Below are 19,416 nucleotides of genomic sequence, written 5' to 3' on the forward strand. Positions count from 1 at the left end.
ACTTTCTATTAATGGATAGATTAGGGATGTGGCCAGATTCGACAGTTGGTTTTTGACATATGTGTCACTGGGCACTTGCCACGGAGTCTTACCAGAGCTGTCATCATAAGGTTGGACTGCAGGTCCAATAGTCATCCTGATCCATGAGTATGTTCCCTATCAGCTTTTCAATAAACAGTTTCAAAATGACCACCACGTAGATTTGCTAATGCATCAGGAATTGCAACCTTGTGCTAACACTCTATTAATTCGAATTCGAGATGTTCTGCAAAATTTCCTTGTATCATTAGATTTTTTCCAGAGATAAGGCAGGGTGCCTCTTTTTATTTCATCCACCAGTTTTCCTACAAACTTCAATATCTTCCCAAAGATGGCGTAACTGATGTGCTGGTGTGGGCTGCTGCTTCAGTATCACTCGACTTCAGAGACTGGCACCTAGAATGTGTCTCAATCCGCTCTGGCTACCTTCTCACTTGTCATGACGATGTTCCATCTATTCAGCCTGTGGTTCAGAATTCTTGTAGTTGAAGGGTTTATGAAAAACTTTCTGCTTTGGCAATACTGAGGCATTTCGTTCATTTTTGATTGGCTACACTGTGGCATTGTTGGAAGGTAACACACCTAAGGTGTACTCCTGAATCAAACGACAAAGCTAAATTTGCTTCAAGGAAATGTTTGGTAATATTGACAACTTTGGAAGTTAGTGTAATAGCCATGAACGTTACATAATTCTCTTTTGGGCATTCTAAAATTCCTAAGTTTCCTGTCCCCCCACCCCCACCCTAGATCTTAGTAGTAGGTTTTAAAAGGTCATTATTACAGAAAAACAGAACATACATTTTGAGCTCAGCTTACACCCAATCAAAAGTTTCCAAAGGCTGCAACAAAAGTGTTTGTAAGGGGACAGTAATAACTATTTTTTATTCAAGAAAAACTTGAATATTTGAAGACAGAGTCTGCAGAGTATGGTTCTTAAAGTATTCTTTATTAAGATCATTCAAAGTTGCAGAGACAACTTTATATTTTATAAAGGCACAGGGAGACAGTTCTGATAAAATAGTCAAATTAAACAGTAACGTACAGTACAAAAGACAATTTAAATGCACATACAAACCCCAAATGTTTGATTCAAAAATATTTTACCGCGTCTATTAATGGGCAATGATTAAAAATATAAATTGCTGCTGTATAATAAATATCTGAATGTGAACATCTTGATAGCAAAGAGAACAAAATATTTATTGCTTTTCACATACATATTTTTTTCCCTGTAATTTAAAATTCCTAATTCTTTTACTATCTTCTCAGTCTTCTCCAAAGATAAAAGAAATTCCACATACTTTCTAGTGGCGGTTATACCTGAAGTAGCCATCATTCCAGGAGCTTCTTCACTTCCCACTCTGTCATCACAACCGCAATCACTCACAAAAATAGGAAGATGTGTGTGGGACCACAGGTTGCTCCTGTGAGCTCCTGCCTCCATGTTATGAATATGTAGAAAATATAATGGTGTTCTGTTTTGAAATTGTATATTGTAGTGTAGCTCTAAGGAAGAAGCAAAGGAGTCTTGTTAGACGATTTCGCCTATTCCCCTCAAAAAGGTTTCCAAGTTGTAAAAAGTTAGCTTAGTAAAATCTTCAATGTTTCATTGAGAGCTATGCAATCTACTGATGTGTAAGAAGGAACACAATGCAATGCTTTATAATGGAGCTCTCTTACCCTTTGCCTTCCCATTTTTAAATGTGGATTAACTTTATTGCTGTCTTCATCCACTTTGGGTTAAGGAACTAATTTAAGATGGTACAAAGAGACTTTCCATCATGATAATCAAATAACATGGACGTGTCACCCCAAATAATGAGTCAACTTAAGTACTTTTGCTAACGCATTTCATGAAGTCCCTCGACCATATCATGCTTAGATAATACATAGCGACTGCGAGTGCACCTCGCACAGAGTGGATGATCAATAAATAGTTGCTGAATGAATGAAAAGGACAAGCTTGGCTTTGGTTGTGCATGCTTTAATCACTTTCTGTTTTCAGTAAGTCAGTCCAGAACCCTCTACTGCACACTACCCCAAACTTTACTGCAAACAAAAGCAACAATTTCAAACGGAAAACTATTGCCTGCGCTATTGAAAGTCAACTTTTACACAGAACAGTTTTTAAATAGACAAAAATTTTACACATTATTTTGTTAATCTTTCTACTCATGTATTTAAATTTGTTGTTCTGATATTTAGCAACTGGGTAAAGATCACAGTGGGCAGACAAGCTTTATAAAAATTATTAGTATATCAATAAGTAAAAGGTTCTGATACCTAATTAAATTCTAACAATGATTACCATGTTCATTTTGAAAAGCCTACCAATGAATACGATGGTAGAAGATCTTCTTTAAGTTATACATTTTTTTAAAGCAGTAGCTCAACTGTCAACATTAAAGAACAGGCAGATTTTAATTTAATAGTGACAGCTAAAATACTGAAGAGGGCTAAGAATTGATCAATTCTCAGTTCTAAACATGGAATGTGTCTAATATTTCTTTGGCATATGCATTACTATCTTGGACTAGTTAGCATTTAAAAACATTGAGTTTTATTGTTTCTTCAATCAAAGTTATCAAAGTGTAGACTGCTAGTGTATTCTTCTTAAAGCCTTTTAGCAAAGGATGCGGTGACATTTTGTAGCATATGTTGAACGGCATGTTCAGTGTATACTTAGAATTACTGGCATTGAGGGATTTAACTCTTAACTAACCTGAAATGATCTCATGCAATGATGAAGTACAGAAGGTTGAGGGGAGGTAAATTATTTACATAATGAAATACTAAGATCTCTGTAAAAACAGTAAACCTGGGAGTCCTGCTCTAATAGTTAAGTATGTACCGCACAGCACTGAATGAAAACTACTTATATTAAAATTTAAGCGAACACCGATAGTAACCTGGGTGTGTAAAACTTTTTAAAAATGGAAAATAATTTTACACATTAGAAGGAAAAGGCCTATAAAACAGGCCGATCTAACTTGACATTCAAAGTAAATGCAAGAGATTCACAAAATCATGAGAGAACACAAACTAAGTACCAAGTACCCTTTGATACACAAGTCATGTAACTATCAGACTCCTTTCCAATAGCTTAACAATGTCATTAATCCACTCAGGTATGGGATGGGAAAAGCAGTCAATGGTTCTCATGTCTCCAAAGTGAAGAACGGAGTCGCAGAAGCATCATGTGAACTTGGATGTAGAGTAATGTCTTATTTTGATGGATGTTAATGTAAGATCTATCAGAACAAGTTCCTCATCCTCTGGTATACTTCCACATTGTGTTTTTTCTAGGCAGTCTTTTGGTGATTTAGTTTTGTCAGTGCTATTTCAGCAAAGAAAATCACCATCTACTACCTCACGTTGTGACTTAATTGTGCTAGATATCCACGCAGTTCTTTCGCAGCCTGGAATCGGCCATAGCGCTTCTTGGGGTTGGCACACTCATCCAGCAAGGCCTCCAGTCGGCCATCTTTGGCAATTTCACTTGGTGGATCATGAAGGAGTCCTCCAGAAGTGCCACGCCAGGTGGCATGTCTAGATAGGAGGTTTTGACAAACAGCATAGTAATTGTGGTCCACAGTAACGCGAGCACAAAGAATTTCTTTAGAAAATGATAAGCAAGCCTCCTTGTCACAGTCATCGAACTTGCTTTCATACCATACATCCCAATTCTCAGGCTTATCTGCGAAGGAAAAATCAGAAAATTTATCTGAAAATCAACTTATTATTGTTCTCTAAACAGAATATCCAATTAGCATATATGTGTTCTACACTTTTATACATAAAACATTTGGTAGAGTTAATCAATATATTAACTCAAAAATTCATTAGTTAATATATTAATTCATAAAAACATCATTTATTGGGATCTCAAGTAGAAGGATCAAACAAGGCCCTGACCATTTTTCAGGTTCATCTAGGATTTTCTCTAACCTAAAAAGGATCACAAAGCATCACCTAATGCTACAAGACTGGAGATATCTAGATTTCTGCCTGGAGTATCAGAAGGCTGCACAGGAACACCTGTTTGGATCTGAAAAGATAACAGTCAAGCGATGAGAGAAAACAGCATTGCAGCTCATAGTACAGTACCTGCAAAGGGATGAGCACGGGGACATTGGTCCCCCAGGCCGAGGGGATAGCACTGCAGCTCCCTGTGGAAGGATTCTCAAACAACTCTTGGATTTGGTTGAGAAAAGATCTCCCTTTAGCCCAGGATGGCCACTAACTCAGCATGTACCCTACCCTAAGCTGGCCTCAAACTTGGGAGACTCCTGTTACCTGCTTAAGTGTTGAGATTCAGGTGAGAGTGTGGCTTCTCTAACATTTCTTTCTCTAGCCAAATTACTTCCAGAATACAGACTTTATTTATCTTTGACACTTTGAAATTCCTGTGATATCTGAATTTCAAAACATTTCCCATACTTTACCTAGCAATCACACAGAGAGCTCACAAAGAAACGGACAGCAAAGTCTGGACCGAGATGAAATAATCATAATGTTAGACTGCTGCAGTGCTAGACATCCAAGTTAAAAATAAGACAAAACTATCACTCTGGGGATCCCAGAGAAGGAAAAAAAAAACAAAACACAGAACATTCCTGTGAGACCCTATAGAGAAATGAAGCCTCCACTAAAGCTGACACTTGGATGAGCTGTAACAGCATAAACTTCCTTTTATATTAAACAAGGGCTTTGCAACTTCTTCCATACACAACCTCCTGTAGCTCAAGAACTGTCTATACAACTCTGAATGCATAGGAATATAAACCAAACATTTACTGAGAAGAAACCATAAAAGATTATTTTAAAACAATTATCTGATATATAGCTGTACCATTTATTAAAAGAAAATTTCACATTAATGACATGAATGTGTGTTTCTTTTTATATAAGAATTAGCTCTCAGTTGAGTATCTAATATTGCAGGACACAGAGTATCTCAACATTTTTCAGAGCTGATAGATATTTTGAATTTGTAATAATAGTCAATGTTGGGAATGTCACTGAGTAACATACCAGAAAATAGCAGAACTATGTTTAGAGCCATTTCAGAAACTGCTATCAATTTTGTCCCAATCCCACACCAAAACAGATTTTCTTAAATGAAAACTTAAACCAGCAAATCAAACAATAATTTTTAATATCAAATATTCTAACGTAATACAATCTAAAACTATACTAATTTGATATCTATATGCCAAGGAATGACTATAGGGAAATATTAAGTTTTCTGTAGTGCAACATTTCTATAGTTTATATGAATGGTTTGCAATTCCTAAGACACAGTAGTCTCGGGTCTATATCAGGGCATTGCAGGTAGCGATGACTGGAGCCGTGGGGGCTGATAGTGCGCCCTGCACTTTACACAGCACATACGGTGTTCAAGGCTGCAGTGAAATCACATGATACAACACAATCACTGGTATAATTAATTACCTCAGATTCATTATGTAATTAATTTTTGCTTCTTTCACAACTTAGAATCATTTGACTACTGCTGTATTTTTTCCACAACCAACACATTTGGTTCACAACCCCTGAGGTCATAATCCAGTTTAAGAAGTTGTGTCCTAAACCACAGAGCAGGAGTATGCAGAAGATGTGCATACATGTACACATACTTCCACAGACTCCACAAGGGATGGGGAAAGAGTCTTCATTCATTAAAACATGGGCATTTTACTAAATACAGAGAAATTCTAATTAGAAATATGACAAATATTTGTTGATCCTGGTTATACAACAAAATTTTAAAAAGACACAAGGTTGTTATCTCAAAAAGAAACTTAAGTTTTTATTATAAATATAACATTTAAACATAGAAAATGTACAAAAGACAAATCTGAAAATTAAATACTTACTTTGCCTAATTAATCTTTTGTCAGCAACTAAAACATTTTCAGCATCCACAATGATTACCTTCCCATCTCGAGGACCAACCGCAAAATTGTCAAAGCTGACATCCAGGAGGTAGAGTGCAAACTCAAAGTCATTGTTTGTAAGCTGTTCTGCTATTTCCATCAACTGCCAAGCAAGGTCAACTCTTTTCTCCCATGGTGCATTAAAGTAACTCCACAGTTCTTCTCCAACATAATTCACAGCCACCATTCTTCCACAAGCTCCAAGATATTTTGCAAATGGCCAACCTTCATCAGATGGAAAACTCTACAAAAGAATTATCTTAATATTATAAGGCAGTCTGATAAAGTTACCTCAGTCTCTCCCCAGATGCTCTCAGGAGATTCCTACTAGATACAGTCCATCAATTTAAACCCCATTTTCCCCCCCAACTCAGACCATTACTATGGACTATACTAATTTGTGTGAAAAACTTTGTTATTTGCAGTCTGTCAAGCATTACTTTTCAATATCTTAGAATACAATAAGGCATGAGATGTTGTCTTATTACCAATTCTAAAAAGACTTAGACTCTTTGTATCTTTTTGATTCTATAGATGGAAACAGTCAATGGTTTCTTTTGGACAGTCCTGAATACATACGACCCAGTAATTATTTACCTGATTTGGCACTGTGCTAAGCGGGCAATAAGGGGGTGAACTATCGAGGTTCTGTTTAGCCACAGGCTTTTATTTTAGAAGACCAGACACTGAACAAACTGTTCAGTGTTAGTTACTACAGTTTGTACAGTCCTAGAGGCTTAAGCAATACAGAAGTAGTCAAGAGCATGCTGGGAAGGAGTCTTGAACTTTTAACAATATCCAAGATGGGTAAGAATAACTGATCTTGGTTAACACAACCTCCATCCTGAGCATCTATGGTCTTGTATTAGTCTTATTTCCCTTTCCCCCTTGCACCAACTACAAAATTACTTTTTCACGTTAGTGAGGTTTTCAAATAGGCTCTTTAATTACTGGGAAGATTCTAGTTCTAAATCAAAAGTAATGCTTTTATTACCATAAATAGATCATTTTCAACTTAATTATCAACTAGATCTGCCCATAATCCCAGGCTGGATGAGACTCAAACTCAAGGTCCTATGCATGCCAAGCAAACACTCTACCATTGAGCAATACTCCCAGGCGCATTGAAGATACTTTCTACTGCTAAAATGTGTCTCTAAGAAGTGAACACTGGAGGAAAAAAGCATGCTAAGAGATTTAAATTTCCTATGTAGGATGATTAGGCCAGAGGCTGGTGTCATTCTTGTACCTCTTAGCTGGAGGGGAAAAAAAAACCCAAAAAACAAAAAACAGAGCTACAGGGGGAGTGAAGGTGAGCCAGGAGACAGTAAGTACAACTAACCTCATAGCACCAGAGAGAAACGACTAAACCCACTTCTACTACTGGAACCTGAATAATCTATGTACATTTAAAAGAGTCGGAGATGTGGTCCTCCTTGTTAGAAAGGAAGAGAGGGGGGAGGGAGGGAGGGAGGGAGGAGAAAAGAAATGCTAATTTTGTCAAGATCTTTAATTGTCCAAGCAAATTATCTTTACTTTAAAATTCCTATGCTAGAACAGAAACATCTTTAGAACAAAACCTCACCAGTTCTCACTTATGCTACTTTATAAGTAGACAGCAGTCATACTTTGCATATACAACTTTTACTTTCAAATTGAACTATATAATGACGAAATATTACTTACATTGAAAAACACCATGGATCTTAATATATATTATTAATATTATTAATATAGTAAATTAATGGATTCACTCTGGGAGGCAGAGTCAATGGCTACTTAGTCCTTAGAAATTAGAGATAAACAATGTTTTAAATCCTTAACCACATTTTTATTTCTTTTGGGCACTAAGAAAAGTGACAGATCACTCATGCAGAATGCACAGTGCAAAAAAAACTGTTCACAAACCACACACCATTTCAACTTCCCTCGCAATTTAAAATGTCTCATGACCTTGACATTTGGTTAGAGGAATGGCTACAACAGATCTAGCTATTTCTCAGACGTGTGAATGTATAAAGATCCTTATATGACAAAAATAGAGCACTAAAAATTTACTAAGAATGTGGAATTACATTATTTTGTCATGTAGAAAGCAAACCACCTCCATACACTGTTATTCACGCGCCATACTGTAGAACAGACACAAGCATATCTTTGTGAAAATAGAAAGGTCTTTGACAACAAGGGAAAAGGGATCCCTGCCAACATCTGCACATGTACAAATGCCTCCTTGTTTTTGGAGCCTTTCCAACTGGCAAACAACAGTCAAATGTACACTTCATTACCCGCGCCCCTCATACAGGAGGGTGAAATAGATGAACAAATGCCACACTGAATGACTCTGTATTAGCACAGTGATTTCTGGCGATTTTTACCTGAAATCTTATGCCTCGTGTTAAGAAGAGCACCACAATTATCTCATGTAGTTTGCTTGGTATCCAATCTTTTGGAAGAACTTTCATCAGTGAAGTCACACCATTTGTTCATAAGACAGTATTTGTTCACTGTAAAATCAAAATACTCTTCCTAATGAAAACTAATTTTTTTAAAACATACTGAAGTACAAAATAAAAAGGCTCAGGGTTGGAAGCCAAAATATTTGTGTAATTGCATTTAAAACAATTCTGGCTTAAAGCGAAATACCACACTCAAGCAGAGAAACATTTTTAATTTATTAGAGCTTGGATTTGGTAAATATGAAGCAGTATTAAAAATGAGCTGTTTCTTTCTGATTAGCAAACTCCTACGGGTGTCCAGCACAGTAACTTAGATAAGAAGTTTACTATGGAGGCCTATATTTCCTTACTTAAAACAGAAATCTGAAAACCAGATATTCAAATTGTCTAGAACTAGAGTGTTTCACTTAATATGAAATATGAAATTATATTATTGAGTTATTTACAACTGAAAAATGTGCAAATGCTTCTCAAGCGAAGGAGAGAATCTTCACTTAGAATAGTGCCAACTGCAACTCTAAGAGGGGCTCTCAATATTAATGTGTGTATAAAACATACAGCATCAATGTTATAAAAATAAAGACTGCACAGAGGCGCAACAGTTGTAAATCTACATGTTTACTTTTTCATTAGTGTACTTTACAAAATTAAATTAGTGACAGCACAAAGACATCTATATAATATTAATGTAAACATAGAAATTATTTTTATGTAGCATGTATTGCAGTAATAGAACATGTGTGTATACATTATGTGAGGCCCTGGAAAAGACTGAGATCCATAGAGTCAAACAGAACTTATTAAAAGAACTAATATAAGCATAGTTAATGGGTCTAAATATTTAAATGCCTTCAACATTAACTTGAAAAATAAAATATTTTGATCATGAAATATAATACAAATTATCACATCTAGGTATTTTGTTTATTCTTAGACGATAAAACCACAAACTATTGGAATATCACACAATTCAAGTGATGTCAAAAACAGCAATGGACACACTGACAATGTCGAAAAGCCAGTTTACTAAGGTTGCCTTCCATTATACAAAAAGCCCCCCCCAAAAAAACCCATGGAGCTCATATACCACTTACATGTCAAGATAATGGGAAAAGACAGGAAAATTCAGAGATGTTACACTTCTATAACATACAGTCTTCAACACAATTTCTACACTAAGACAAAAATACTGCACAGCATATAGAAATGATGGGTTTGAAATGATAAGGCTAGGCTCAACTGTCCACCTCAACTGCTACCTCTCACTACCTGAACATAATCCTTCTCACCCCACTCCAGACTCCAACAGTCAAGCTACTTCCTTCAATCATTTACTACAGCTTCATGGCATTTCTTTCCACTAAGAATACATTTCAAATGTTAACATAAGCCTGAGACCTATTTACCGCATCAACAGTCGGTCTAATAACACAGGCCTAAATAGAGATCATGTAGCGGAAATAATCTTAAGTTATTTTGTATCATAATAATTGCTTGTGGAATGCCGTTAGTAGCATATGAGAGTACCTTTATAAAATCTGAGAAAATTCTTAAAAGTAAAATACTGGATTAAAAACAGGTAGAAATCTGCCTTGAATGTATCTTGATGACTGCAAAAAGAATGACAGCTGGCCGTTTTGGTTGTTTGTTTTGGGTTTTTGTTTTTTTTTTTTACTTTTTACCCTTTTACTTGAGGTCAATTAATACTGTACTAATAACAATGAATTAATTTATAATTCACATAACCAACTCAATATATTTGAATCTCACTTTCTTTTGAGCACTAAAGCACAATAATTTTGTTTTGTACTTTGATAGTAATAGGTTAATGAAGCATTTGGAATTTGTTTTGTACATGTTACCAATTTTTAAAGTCATGTATTATTGGTACTTATGGATGCAGTATACATTTTCCTAACATCATATTTTTTAGAAAACTTGCTAAAAAACTTGTATAGTAAAAGCTCCTAGAGGGAACATGTTATTCATAGATGTCTTATAACATGTCTTAGCACATTTCTTGATAAATACGTGGATTTGGAAAAGCAGTTCTTTGGAAAGTTGGTTAAGCTCACAAAGCACATAGCCCTTTTCTTTTGGTTCTTGGGTTACCTGACTGAAGACAACAGTACAAATATCCTTCCGGTTTTACAGAGGAAGAAAACAGAGCTCTCGAATGATTTACTATTTTGCTATATGACATGAAACTAACAGATCAAAATGAGGTCAACTTATAAAGATTTGTGTTCTACTGTCTTTTTTTACTATATAACCAAAATTAGCTTTATATCCTAAATTTTAAATACCCAAATTCTAGTCATAGAAGAATTTGGAGCTCACTGCAGTCTACTGAAAGATACATAACTACAGTTCACAAGAAATATCAAATAAACACATGAGAAACGGTGTATTTAGGATTGATTTTTTTAAAAAGAGGGAATTCCGGAATTCCTAATATAAACTAACTTCAAAAAGCCTATCAATCATCAAAATATATAATCAGTTTTTGTATAACAAGCATTTCTGCACAAAAAATTCAAATTTAAGAACATTTTAAGAAAGCAAATATTATAAATAGCACAGAAATGTGTAAAGGTTTAATTTCAATCTTAGAATTATTTTAATAACCCAATCTGAACGAAATCCCAGTGTGGCAATACAAGTTGTAACAGCTGTTCATACAGATTAGTCAACTGTGCTGTGCTGGTGACAGACTAATGTGTTCACAGTTTTCCGAACTGTCTGGAGGGGGTATATAGTAAAGTTACTGGGATGATTTAATAGCTACCTAATTTTTGTTAGAATTTCTCCAAGATCTTAGCTTTTTAATTTATACTGGGAAGGAGTGGCCAAAAATATATCAAACTGCAGCAGACGCCTAATGAACTAAAGATATCTGAAGTCTCAAGATAAGCCTCATTTATCATGAAATCGTTTTTTGAATGCCATGTTCCACCCACCTTAAATTCCAACATTAACCAATGCTTTGAAAATAGCAAGGTGGTGTTATTCACTGAACAGCATGTCAAATGGCTGTATGCAAAATTGGAAACCAATGTCAAATACATTAACAACAAAAACTTATCTAAATTAAATAGAAATAAGTCATCTTGTAGAGCAGTTTTTTTTTAAAAAAATCTCCTCCCCAAACTCACTTGGCAAAGCTTTCTGCAACTAATCTCAACAGATCCTGCCTTACCTACTGCACAAACAGCAACTGTTACCCACATTTCTAACTTGAATGTGTAAGTCCAAATGCTACATGAAAACATTTGCTTCCAACAACAACAAAAAAAAAAAAAAAAATAAAGGAAGAAGAACAACAAGCTTCCTTAGCACCCGATAACCTAAGAATGTGATCTTACCTTAGTCAACACAGTACTGACTTCCTTGGTTCCAAAGCACAACCTTTCTTTAGGACAGGAAAACATCTGCTAACAGCAGTGTCTCCCACCATTAAAAACAAAACAAAACAAAACAAAACAAACAAACAAACAAAAAAAACCGTTGGGTGCTGGTTTACAGAGATTAGGATTCTGGTTATCTTGAATTTAAGATGAAACAAATTTCTCCCACTCGTTTCTTCTCTGTGCATTCTTACAATGGAATCTAATAGTAGATGCTAAGATAACACACTTCCCTTCCCATCTTAACTTAAAAGCCTGCCTTAAAGTTACTTCACTCTCTTCTTCCTTAAATGCATTCTCTAAAACTACTTCAAATTCTCTGCTGCTTTGAAGTTCATCCTGCATTGGTACCTTATACTTAACAACCCTTCTCTATTCTGGTGTCAGATCCCACTCAAGGCCCTGATTTCTTATCACCAGAGATCTTCCTTGTCCTCTTCATATGTAAAATTCAAACTTATCTTGTTCTTGTGCACTACCCAAGTTTAATGATCCAGAAAGCAGAAGCTGTGCAAACAGCATCCTGATCTGTCACTTCTGCTGTGAGCCAAGAACAGTTGCTGGCAGTATTCAGCAATGCCATAGGAACTCAGATGTAACTTCCCTATTTTATATCATTCATCAATGTCAGTGTACTGAATAAAATTATAATCAATAATTTACCAAGAAAAATAAATGATTTATTTTGGGTTTGTGATACTTATTCTACTCCACTTACCTCATATGGAAATGTCTAACGTCTCCCCATTTTAAATGACTGTTCGCAGTAAACTAGAACCTGAAGTAGTAGCTATGTAGATATGTAGAAAGTGTGTGTATGTGCATCACACACACAAACATATACATGGAAGTGGTACATGAATATCTGCCAAGGTAAAAACTGTATTCTGACACATATAACAGCATAATATACTAAAGGTATTTTTTAATTACTATAGCTGTCTGAAAACTAAAAAAAACTTATAAATAATATGCTGTAAAGTCTTACATTAATGAATTAAAGCTATTTTACATGTATTACTTGAACAGTTCAATCTCCTTTCATCTTTAAAACAACCCTGTTTGATAAGTACTAATTACATCTTCATTTTATTAATTAAACTTCAGGGTCTGAAGCATTTGAGTGACTTGTCCATGCCATCAAATAACTTTATGATATTACAGAATGTAGGTGGGCACAATTTCAGCACAGATCCCACCTTTCTACCACCTACTGTCTACCTCTGTACTGGAAAAATCCCACATCCTTTAGTATTCAATCCCAGTTCACTCCAGACCAGAAAATTGAACCAACAGCAAGCAGAGCAAGCAGTAACGATGATACAAAGATCTGCTCTGAAAGACAGGAATATACTCCTTTTATGATGGACCCAGGCACTCCACCCTAAATGAGACATCTGATGTGTATAGACTTTCACTTCTGGGCTTATATGTAATGATTGCAACTGGTAAGTATACATGTGAGTGTGTGTGTGTTCCCTATACACTAAGCTAGCTACTTGTGGTCCAGGGCAGTCTCTCTAATTATAAGACATTTGCCAAATGAAGAAGCAAAATTCAATTATTTTTGACTGCAATTCTGCAATTCTAATAAGCTCTGTAATATCTCACAGATAACTCCTCTTTGCATCCTATAAATTGGATAAATGATTTCAGAATATAACTTCTAAAACACTCTAAAGCCAGGCTTGGTGACTCATGCCTGTAATCTTAGGACTTGGGAGGTAGGACAGGAAGATCAAGAGTTCATGACCAAAAATAAAACTTTGCATGGTTTATAACGAGGATGAATAACTATCCTTCCTACCTTAGACTCATCGTTTTCAATCTTTAAGGTATTTCACAACCATTAAAAATTCACTATATGTGTAAGAAATGCAAGAACCTTATTAATTTACTACACAGGTGATGAGTGGAAGGTACAGGAATAAGTTGGCATTTTGTGAAAACTTAGAAGCAATCAATAACAGTAACATAGGCCAGAGCAGCCACAAGGTAGAAAAATTGAACAAAACCCAGCTTGATCATCCCCTGGAAAACTAACTGGCCATTCAAGACCAGAAAATCCAACCAACAGCAAGCAGAGCAAGCAGTAACAAAGATAAAAAGATCTCTATTCCCAGCGACAAGTGTAAGGAACGGAGACCAATCCCATGCAATAGAAATAGGAAAGGATGTTTCTTTAAGGATGTCTGTTCCACTGGCTTTCCTAACTTAAATAAGTAAATAAATAAATTCTCTGTTCATTTTCAGACTTAAAGTGTACCAAATTGGTTTTGCTATTTTTTATTTGTAGTTTCCTGAAGTTCAGTCAAGTGTCAAACATGTTGATGAAGCCTCAGATTCAAAAGCTTAGGAACTCTGATAAAAAGTGCTCCCTCTGCCCTGCAGGGTGTGAGACACACACAACTGCAAGACGAGCACCCAGAGCTGAAGCATCAAAAGAAAACAAAGTATCAACCTCTCATGTGTTTTGAAGCCTAAATGCAGGAATCCAATTATTAAAATCAGCTGCTAGAAGGAGCTCCACAGAGTACAGCCTGAAATCTCCAAAGGAGAAAACGCCCATTCTAGAAACTACCGCCAAACAACATGCTTGGCTCCATGGTTTTCTGCTCCTTAAATGGATTCTTGCTTTTGTTTTGAAGTCTGAAAGTCTGAAGTGTGTAAAATTTAGAGATAGGAAGAAAAGCTTCAAAGGTTCTTCTCTCTGGCCTCAAGCTCACACTGCAGCAGAGACCTAGTACCTTGGTCGTCCACCAATCCTCGTTTAGAAGAGATTAATTAAATCCATTAGTTAACAGTATTATCAAAGAATCTAACTCAACAGACTCATTTAGGAGAAAAGAAAGTTACTCATGTAAAATAACAAGACAACAACAACAAAAAACAATGCTTGTCAACTTACCCTAACTTTTATCTAAATGATCATAATCCTCTTTGTCTACTTATTGTCAATAAGGCACTTAGAAGTACATCCTCCTGAACACAGGTTGCTGCTGAGGCTAAAACACAACTGAATGCTGAATGCGTTCTACCAAATTCCCCAGGCTCTGTCAGACGGAAGAGCTCAGTAGAGCTGAGGGAGTCTGTCAGCATCCACATTTACACCGTACTTCCAGCAGCTGACCAAATGCACTAGGTGATTACAGTCACCCTCTGTCCTTACGCTAGCATTCACAGACTGTTTGCCATGCATCAAGCCCCACACAAATGCTCTGTATATATTTTGCCTTTTACTTACAAAAGCAAAGCTTAAAAGTCACAGCTTGAACAATGATAATTGCATGCTATAAAAATTAAGTCCTATTAAAACCATGATTCAGAAAATTTAAGGCATATAAAGTTCTACCAATATAATATAATTAAACAAATTCTTGGCTCTTCCTCTTAAAACAACCAAGGGCTTTCTTCCCTTGCCAGCACTCCTAGGTCAGTCACAGACAGTGGCTGAATTTCAGCCCCTCCAGACACTTCCCACCCTGATCTCCCCCTGTTCAAGAACAGTCAGTACAAACACCAACAGAAAAGTTACCAGTGGAACACCTTCCAAAGTTCTACTTCTATTTTCAATGATTCAAGATTGTTATTAGACATACAAAAAACCAACAAAACGGCCTCCCAGTATTTCTCTGCCCCCACTATCAGGTGAGGGCCTGCTAGGCAGGAGACTAAACCTCTTGATGGCTGAAAATACAAAGGGAACAGTTTCTGAGAGGACTGAGGTCCTGGGGACTGTCCTGTCTACTGCAGAACAGCCTTCCTAGAAGCCAGACTAACCGGTGAGACCAGTAAGAGCAAGAATACTGGTGCTTGGGCAGCACAGTCTACAGTTAAGAGGTGTGTGTGTGTCTTACAGACAACACTTTTCAATTCATTTTTCACTGTTTCTTAAAATCTGGAGAGTAATCTGTATTTTCATTTCTTTCACCATTGGAAATTCACCAAAGGAATTTCAAGTGACTAACTCATAAGCATTATTATTATGTTACTTTTGTAAAGAACAGTTTGATAACACAAGTTCAAAGGTTTCTTTCCCCTAGAATTTTAGACAATAGAAATAATTGGACAATAAGAAAAATCTAGTTTGTCATCCAGCATCCAAAAATTCATTAAGTGGCTCCCTCTCCTGGAAAAAACTGAAAGGTGAGTCTGTCTTTAAGTTGTAGAGCACTAGCTCCTTAAAGACCCGCTTTAAAACTGTAAAGAAGCAACTGTGACCTTCCTATCAGCACCGACGTCTTAACACTATCAAGACAGCGGGCTTCATAGAACCCGTATGCACTAAGTGTACAGAATGCACCGTTAACAAGGAACGCACATCACGATCTCATTGACCAGATAAAAACAGCTTTCTGGCCTAGCAGTGTGGATCTCCTTCCTAACATACTGACTGATGCCATCGACAATTCCCAGTCACACCACTCATACTTTCAAGCTCTTACAAAGATCAGGCATTTCTGTAAGGTAGGCAGATACTCCAGATCTCAGGTCAAACTTCACCCCTCTCAGGGAGAAGAAAACAAGAAAGAAAGAAAAGTCACACTAATTAAAACTCCAAATGTATCTTTTCCAAGTATGTAACATAATGAAGTATTTATTAGCATTATCCCTGGGAGCTGGGTTGTCTAAAGATGCAATTTAGGAAAACCAGGATCTAGTACAGCTTTCTCCCATGCATTTATCCTGAACTCTAGGTAACCTGGTTAGCCACCCAGCCACCCTGCCATTAGCTTTCAAATCAAGTGAGAAAAATGTCAACTTTTTGCCAAGTCATCACCTGAGATGTAAATAAGCAGTGTGGGGAAGTTAGTCAGGAAACAAGCCACAAGCTCACTTGACTATCTCAACTGCAAACCAAGAGGAAACACCAAGACGGTAAGGCACAAAAGAACTCTGGGAGAGAGTTTTGCTGTGTGAAAACTGCATGCCAAAGTTTCTCAAGTTCAGACGCCTATGTTTATAAAGAGGCAAACACAACGTTTCTGAGAGACTAATCTTAATATTAGTTGTTCCTAATACACTTTCACTCAGATTCAACTTGATAAAAATCGCTCCATAGGCACTCAGTATTTAAATGCTGGAACTGTAAATACATTAAGTTCAAGTGCTAAATTTCGGGACCCCAAAGAATTTGACTATTGTCTTCAGTCAAGAACACTGTTAAAGCTTTGTCCAGGAACCTTGTTGATACAAATATAGCTTTGGGGGGGGGGGTATGTAATCATATTTTAGGACCCAACCTTTAGAGTCTGAAGACTGATGAATAAAACAATTCTCCAAGGTAAGCTTAACCGATTTTACACACTGTTCAGTATCGGTCAGAGATAAAACAGTATTTATTAAAAACTGACCAATCACACATATCCTAACGGCACCTTAAAATTTTACTGAGACTCACATTAGGACTTCACCTGACCTAAGATTACGTGGTTGAACTAATCAAGGCTGATTTTTCTCGACTAAGAGGGACGTAGAAAACTTAAAAAACAAACAAAACATAAACACAGTACATTCCTATTCATAGTTTAATCCACAAAAACAAGGTCCAAAGCCTCTAGCCATAAGTGACATTCTTAGCAGAAAAGGGTGTGAACTATACAATCAATTATACTTGTGGTTAATTTAAAATCACTTTCCCTGGCATTTGACTTACAGAACTATAAAGTTTTCCAGCAGTCAAGAGGGAACACACCCCTCCTCTGCAGTCACTGCCCAAGGGCACAGCACTTTAGCCGGCGGGGGCGGGGTGTGTAGAAACACAAACTACTCCAAAGATAAACGGGATTTTTCTCTTATCTTTTTTCTTCTCGCTGCCACCAGTAAAAAGACTCCATTCTATCTTCAAAGTCAGAAGAGAACAAATAAGTCAGGTGGGCTGGAGGCCAGAACCTCCTCCCCCTCGCTCCTAGCTTTGACCTAAACACTTTAATTCTTTCCTTAACCGGATTAGCATATGACTAGGGCAGATCACCGGAGCAGGCTGCAAACGTCCCACCTGGCCTTTAGCCTTCCCGGTACAAATCCAACACTAACTTTTCCCCATCTCCCAGCTTCTGATTCCACGCAAAGCCACGAGTCATAGATTAGCCCCTTCACTTACCACCACCCCACTCAGTGATCTCACCGTCCCGATCTGGTCCCAGAACTAGCTGAGTGACTATCAGGGAGGTGAGCTAAGAAGAAATCAAACAAAGACGAACCCAGGGAAGTTAAGCTAGTTATGAGGGTCAGCAGGGAAGGGTGACCTTGGTGCCCTAGCACTCAGAAAGGGTTGCGAGGGACACAAGGGCTCGCCAAGGCACAAGAACTGGCAACCAGACGGGGACCAGCAGGAGGGCGGAAGGAAACTCGCGGAGAGGCGTTTCGGGAGAGTTGGGGACGCACTCCCTCTGGCGTTGGCGAGCCCCGCGCCCAGGTAGCGGTGACGGCCCCCGGCCCGCGCCTACCTGTAGCACCAGCGGCTCGGGGTTGAAGGCCAGGGTGAGTAGCAGCTGCATGCGCTCCGAGTCCTTGAGGTTGCGCAGCAAGAAGCTGCCCGAGTCCTTGGTCTCGGCGTAGCGGCGCACCAGGCGATCCAGCAGGCGCTGGGAGGGACAGTGCACCAGGTCCGACCAGCCCTCCACCGCCTCCGGCGTGAGCAGCCGCACGTCGCCGTTGAGGCGCGCGAACTCGGTGCGGGGCATGGCCTGGAGCAGATCGCAGCGCGGACGGCCGGTGGCCCGCTTGCAGATGCTCTGGTCGAGCTGCGCCAGCTCCCGCTGCGATCCCAGGCGCTTGAGCACCACGCGCCGGCGGCCGCCCTCGCGGGGCTCGCCGTACTGCGCGAAGTACACGTTCTTCACGTTGAGGAAGTCCAGCAGGCGCAGGCGGCCCCACGCCTCGAAGCCCACCTGGCCGTTGAGGAAGCGGCGACACCAGCTCGTGCCGAAGCACGCCGGGCACTTATTGAGCTGCAGGAAGCGCCGATCCGCGAGCTCGTTGCGCTGCCAGGAGGCGAGCAGCGACGGCGAGTGCAGCAGCATCAGCACCAACAGGCTGCCGAGAGCCGCCAGCTTCAGTGCACGGGACAGGCGGCCCAGCTTCAGGGGCACCAGGCGCCACATCCCGCCCGCGCGCGGCAACGGCCGGGGCCGGGGCGGCGGGCGAGCGCACCCCGAGCCGCCCCACGGCGCCGAGGCCCGCGGCGCAGACGGAGGGCGGCAGCGAGGGAGCCCGCAAGCGGGCTGCGCCGGCCAAGCGCGGCGACTTCCCCGGTCGACAGTCTCCACAACTCCCGGCGCCCTCCTCCGAGCTCCCCGCCCTCCGACTCCACGGGCGCCGCCTCCTTGCCCGCCAAGTTATAGAGGCGCGGAGAGGGGCGGGGGAGGGAGAGCGGGGCCCGCGGCCGCGCGCACGCGCACTCCCGCCCGGGACGCTAGAGCTGCGCCTGCCGGTCCCGGGCGAGCAGCGCGCGCGCGCGCACGGGGGAGTCAGGAGCCCGGACGCCTCACACTCGGGAAACCGTTGGGGGAGGAGAGGGAGGATGCGGCGGGCCCCACGCGCGGGTACGCCCGAGAGCGAGGGGCGGAG

The 19,416-nt window shown here is 39.2% G+C and overlaps 1 protein-coding gene across 1 annotated transcript; it reads right to left on the bottom strand.

Annotated features, from left to right (window-relative positions):
• Nucleotides 1-964: 964 nt before the first annotated feature.
• Nucleotides 965-19,157, bottom strand: Dipk2a (divergent protein kinase domain 2A). The gene is made up of 3 exons (XM_048452508.3): nucleotides 18,294-19,157; nucleotides 5,919-6,222; nucleotides 965-3,736 (listed from the first exon to the last, which is right to left on the bottom strand). The coding sequence occupies exons 1-3, from the start codon at nucleotides 18,948-18,950 to the stop codon at nucleotides 3,405-3,407; spliced, it is 1,293 nt and encodes a 430-aa protein (XP_048308465.2). The 5' UTR covers nucleotides 18,951-19,157; the 3' UTR covers nucleotides 965-3,404.
• Between the last annotated feature and the right edge of the window lie 259 nt (nucleotides 19,158-19,416).

The sequence above is a fragment of the Myodes glareolus genome, chromosome 4 (genome assembly GCF_982192425.1).
Source record: "Myodes glareolus chromosome 4, mMyoGla1.1, whole genome shotgun sequence".
Classification (NCBI taxonomy): Eukaryota; Metazoa; Chordata; class Mammalia; order Rodentia; family Cricetidae; genus Myodes; species Myodes glareolus.

What these genes read in the sequence shown, in the direction of transcription:
- Dipk2a (XM_048452508.3), bottom strand. Translation starts at nt 18,950, where the DNA reads ATGTGGCGCCTGGTGCCCCTGAAGCTGGGCCGCCTGTCCCGTGCACTG. An exon ending in CCGAGCCGCTGGTGCTACAG is followed by an intron (nt 6,223 to 18,293) that starts GTAGGCGCGGGC and finishes ATTCTTTTGTAG; the next exon opens with AGTTTTCCATCTGATGAAGG. An exon ending in CAAAAGATTAATTAGGCAAA is followed by an intron (nt 3,737 to 5,918) that starts GTAAGTATTTAA and finishes TTTCCTTCGCAG; the next exon opens with ATAAGCCTGAGAATTGGGAT.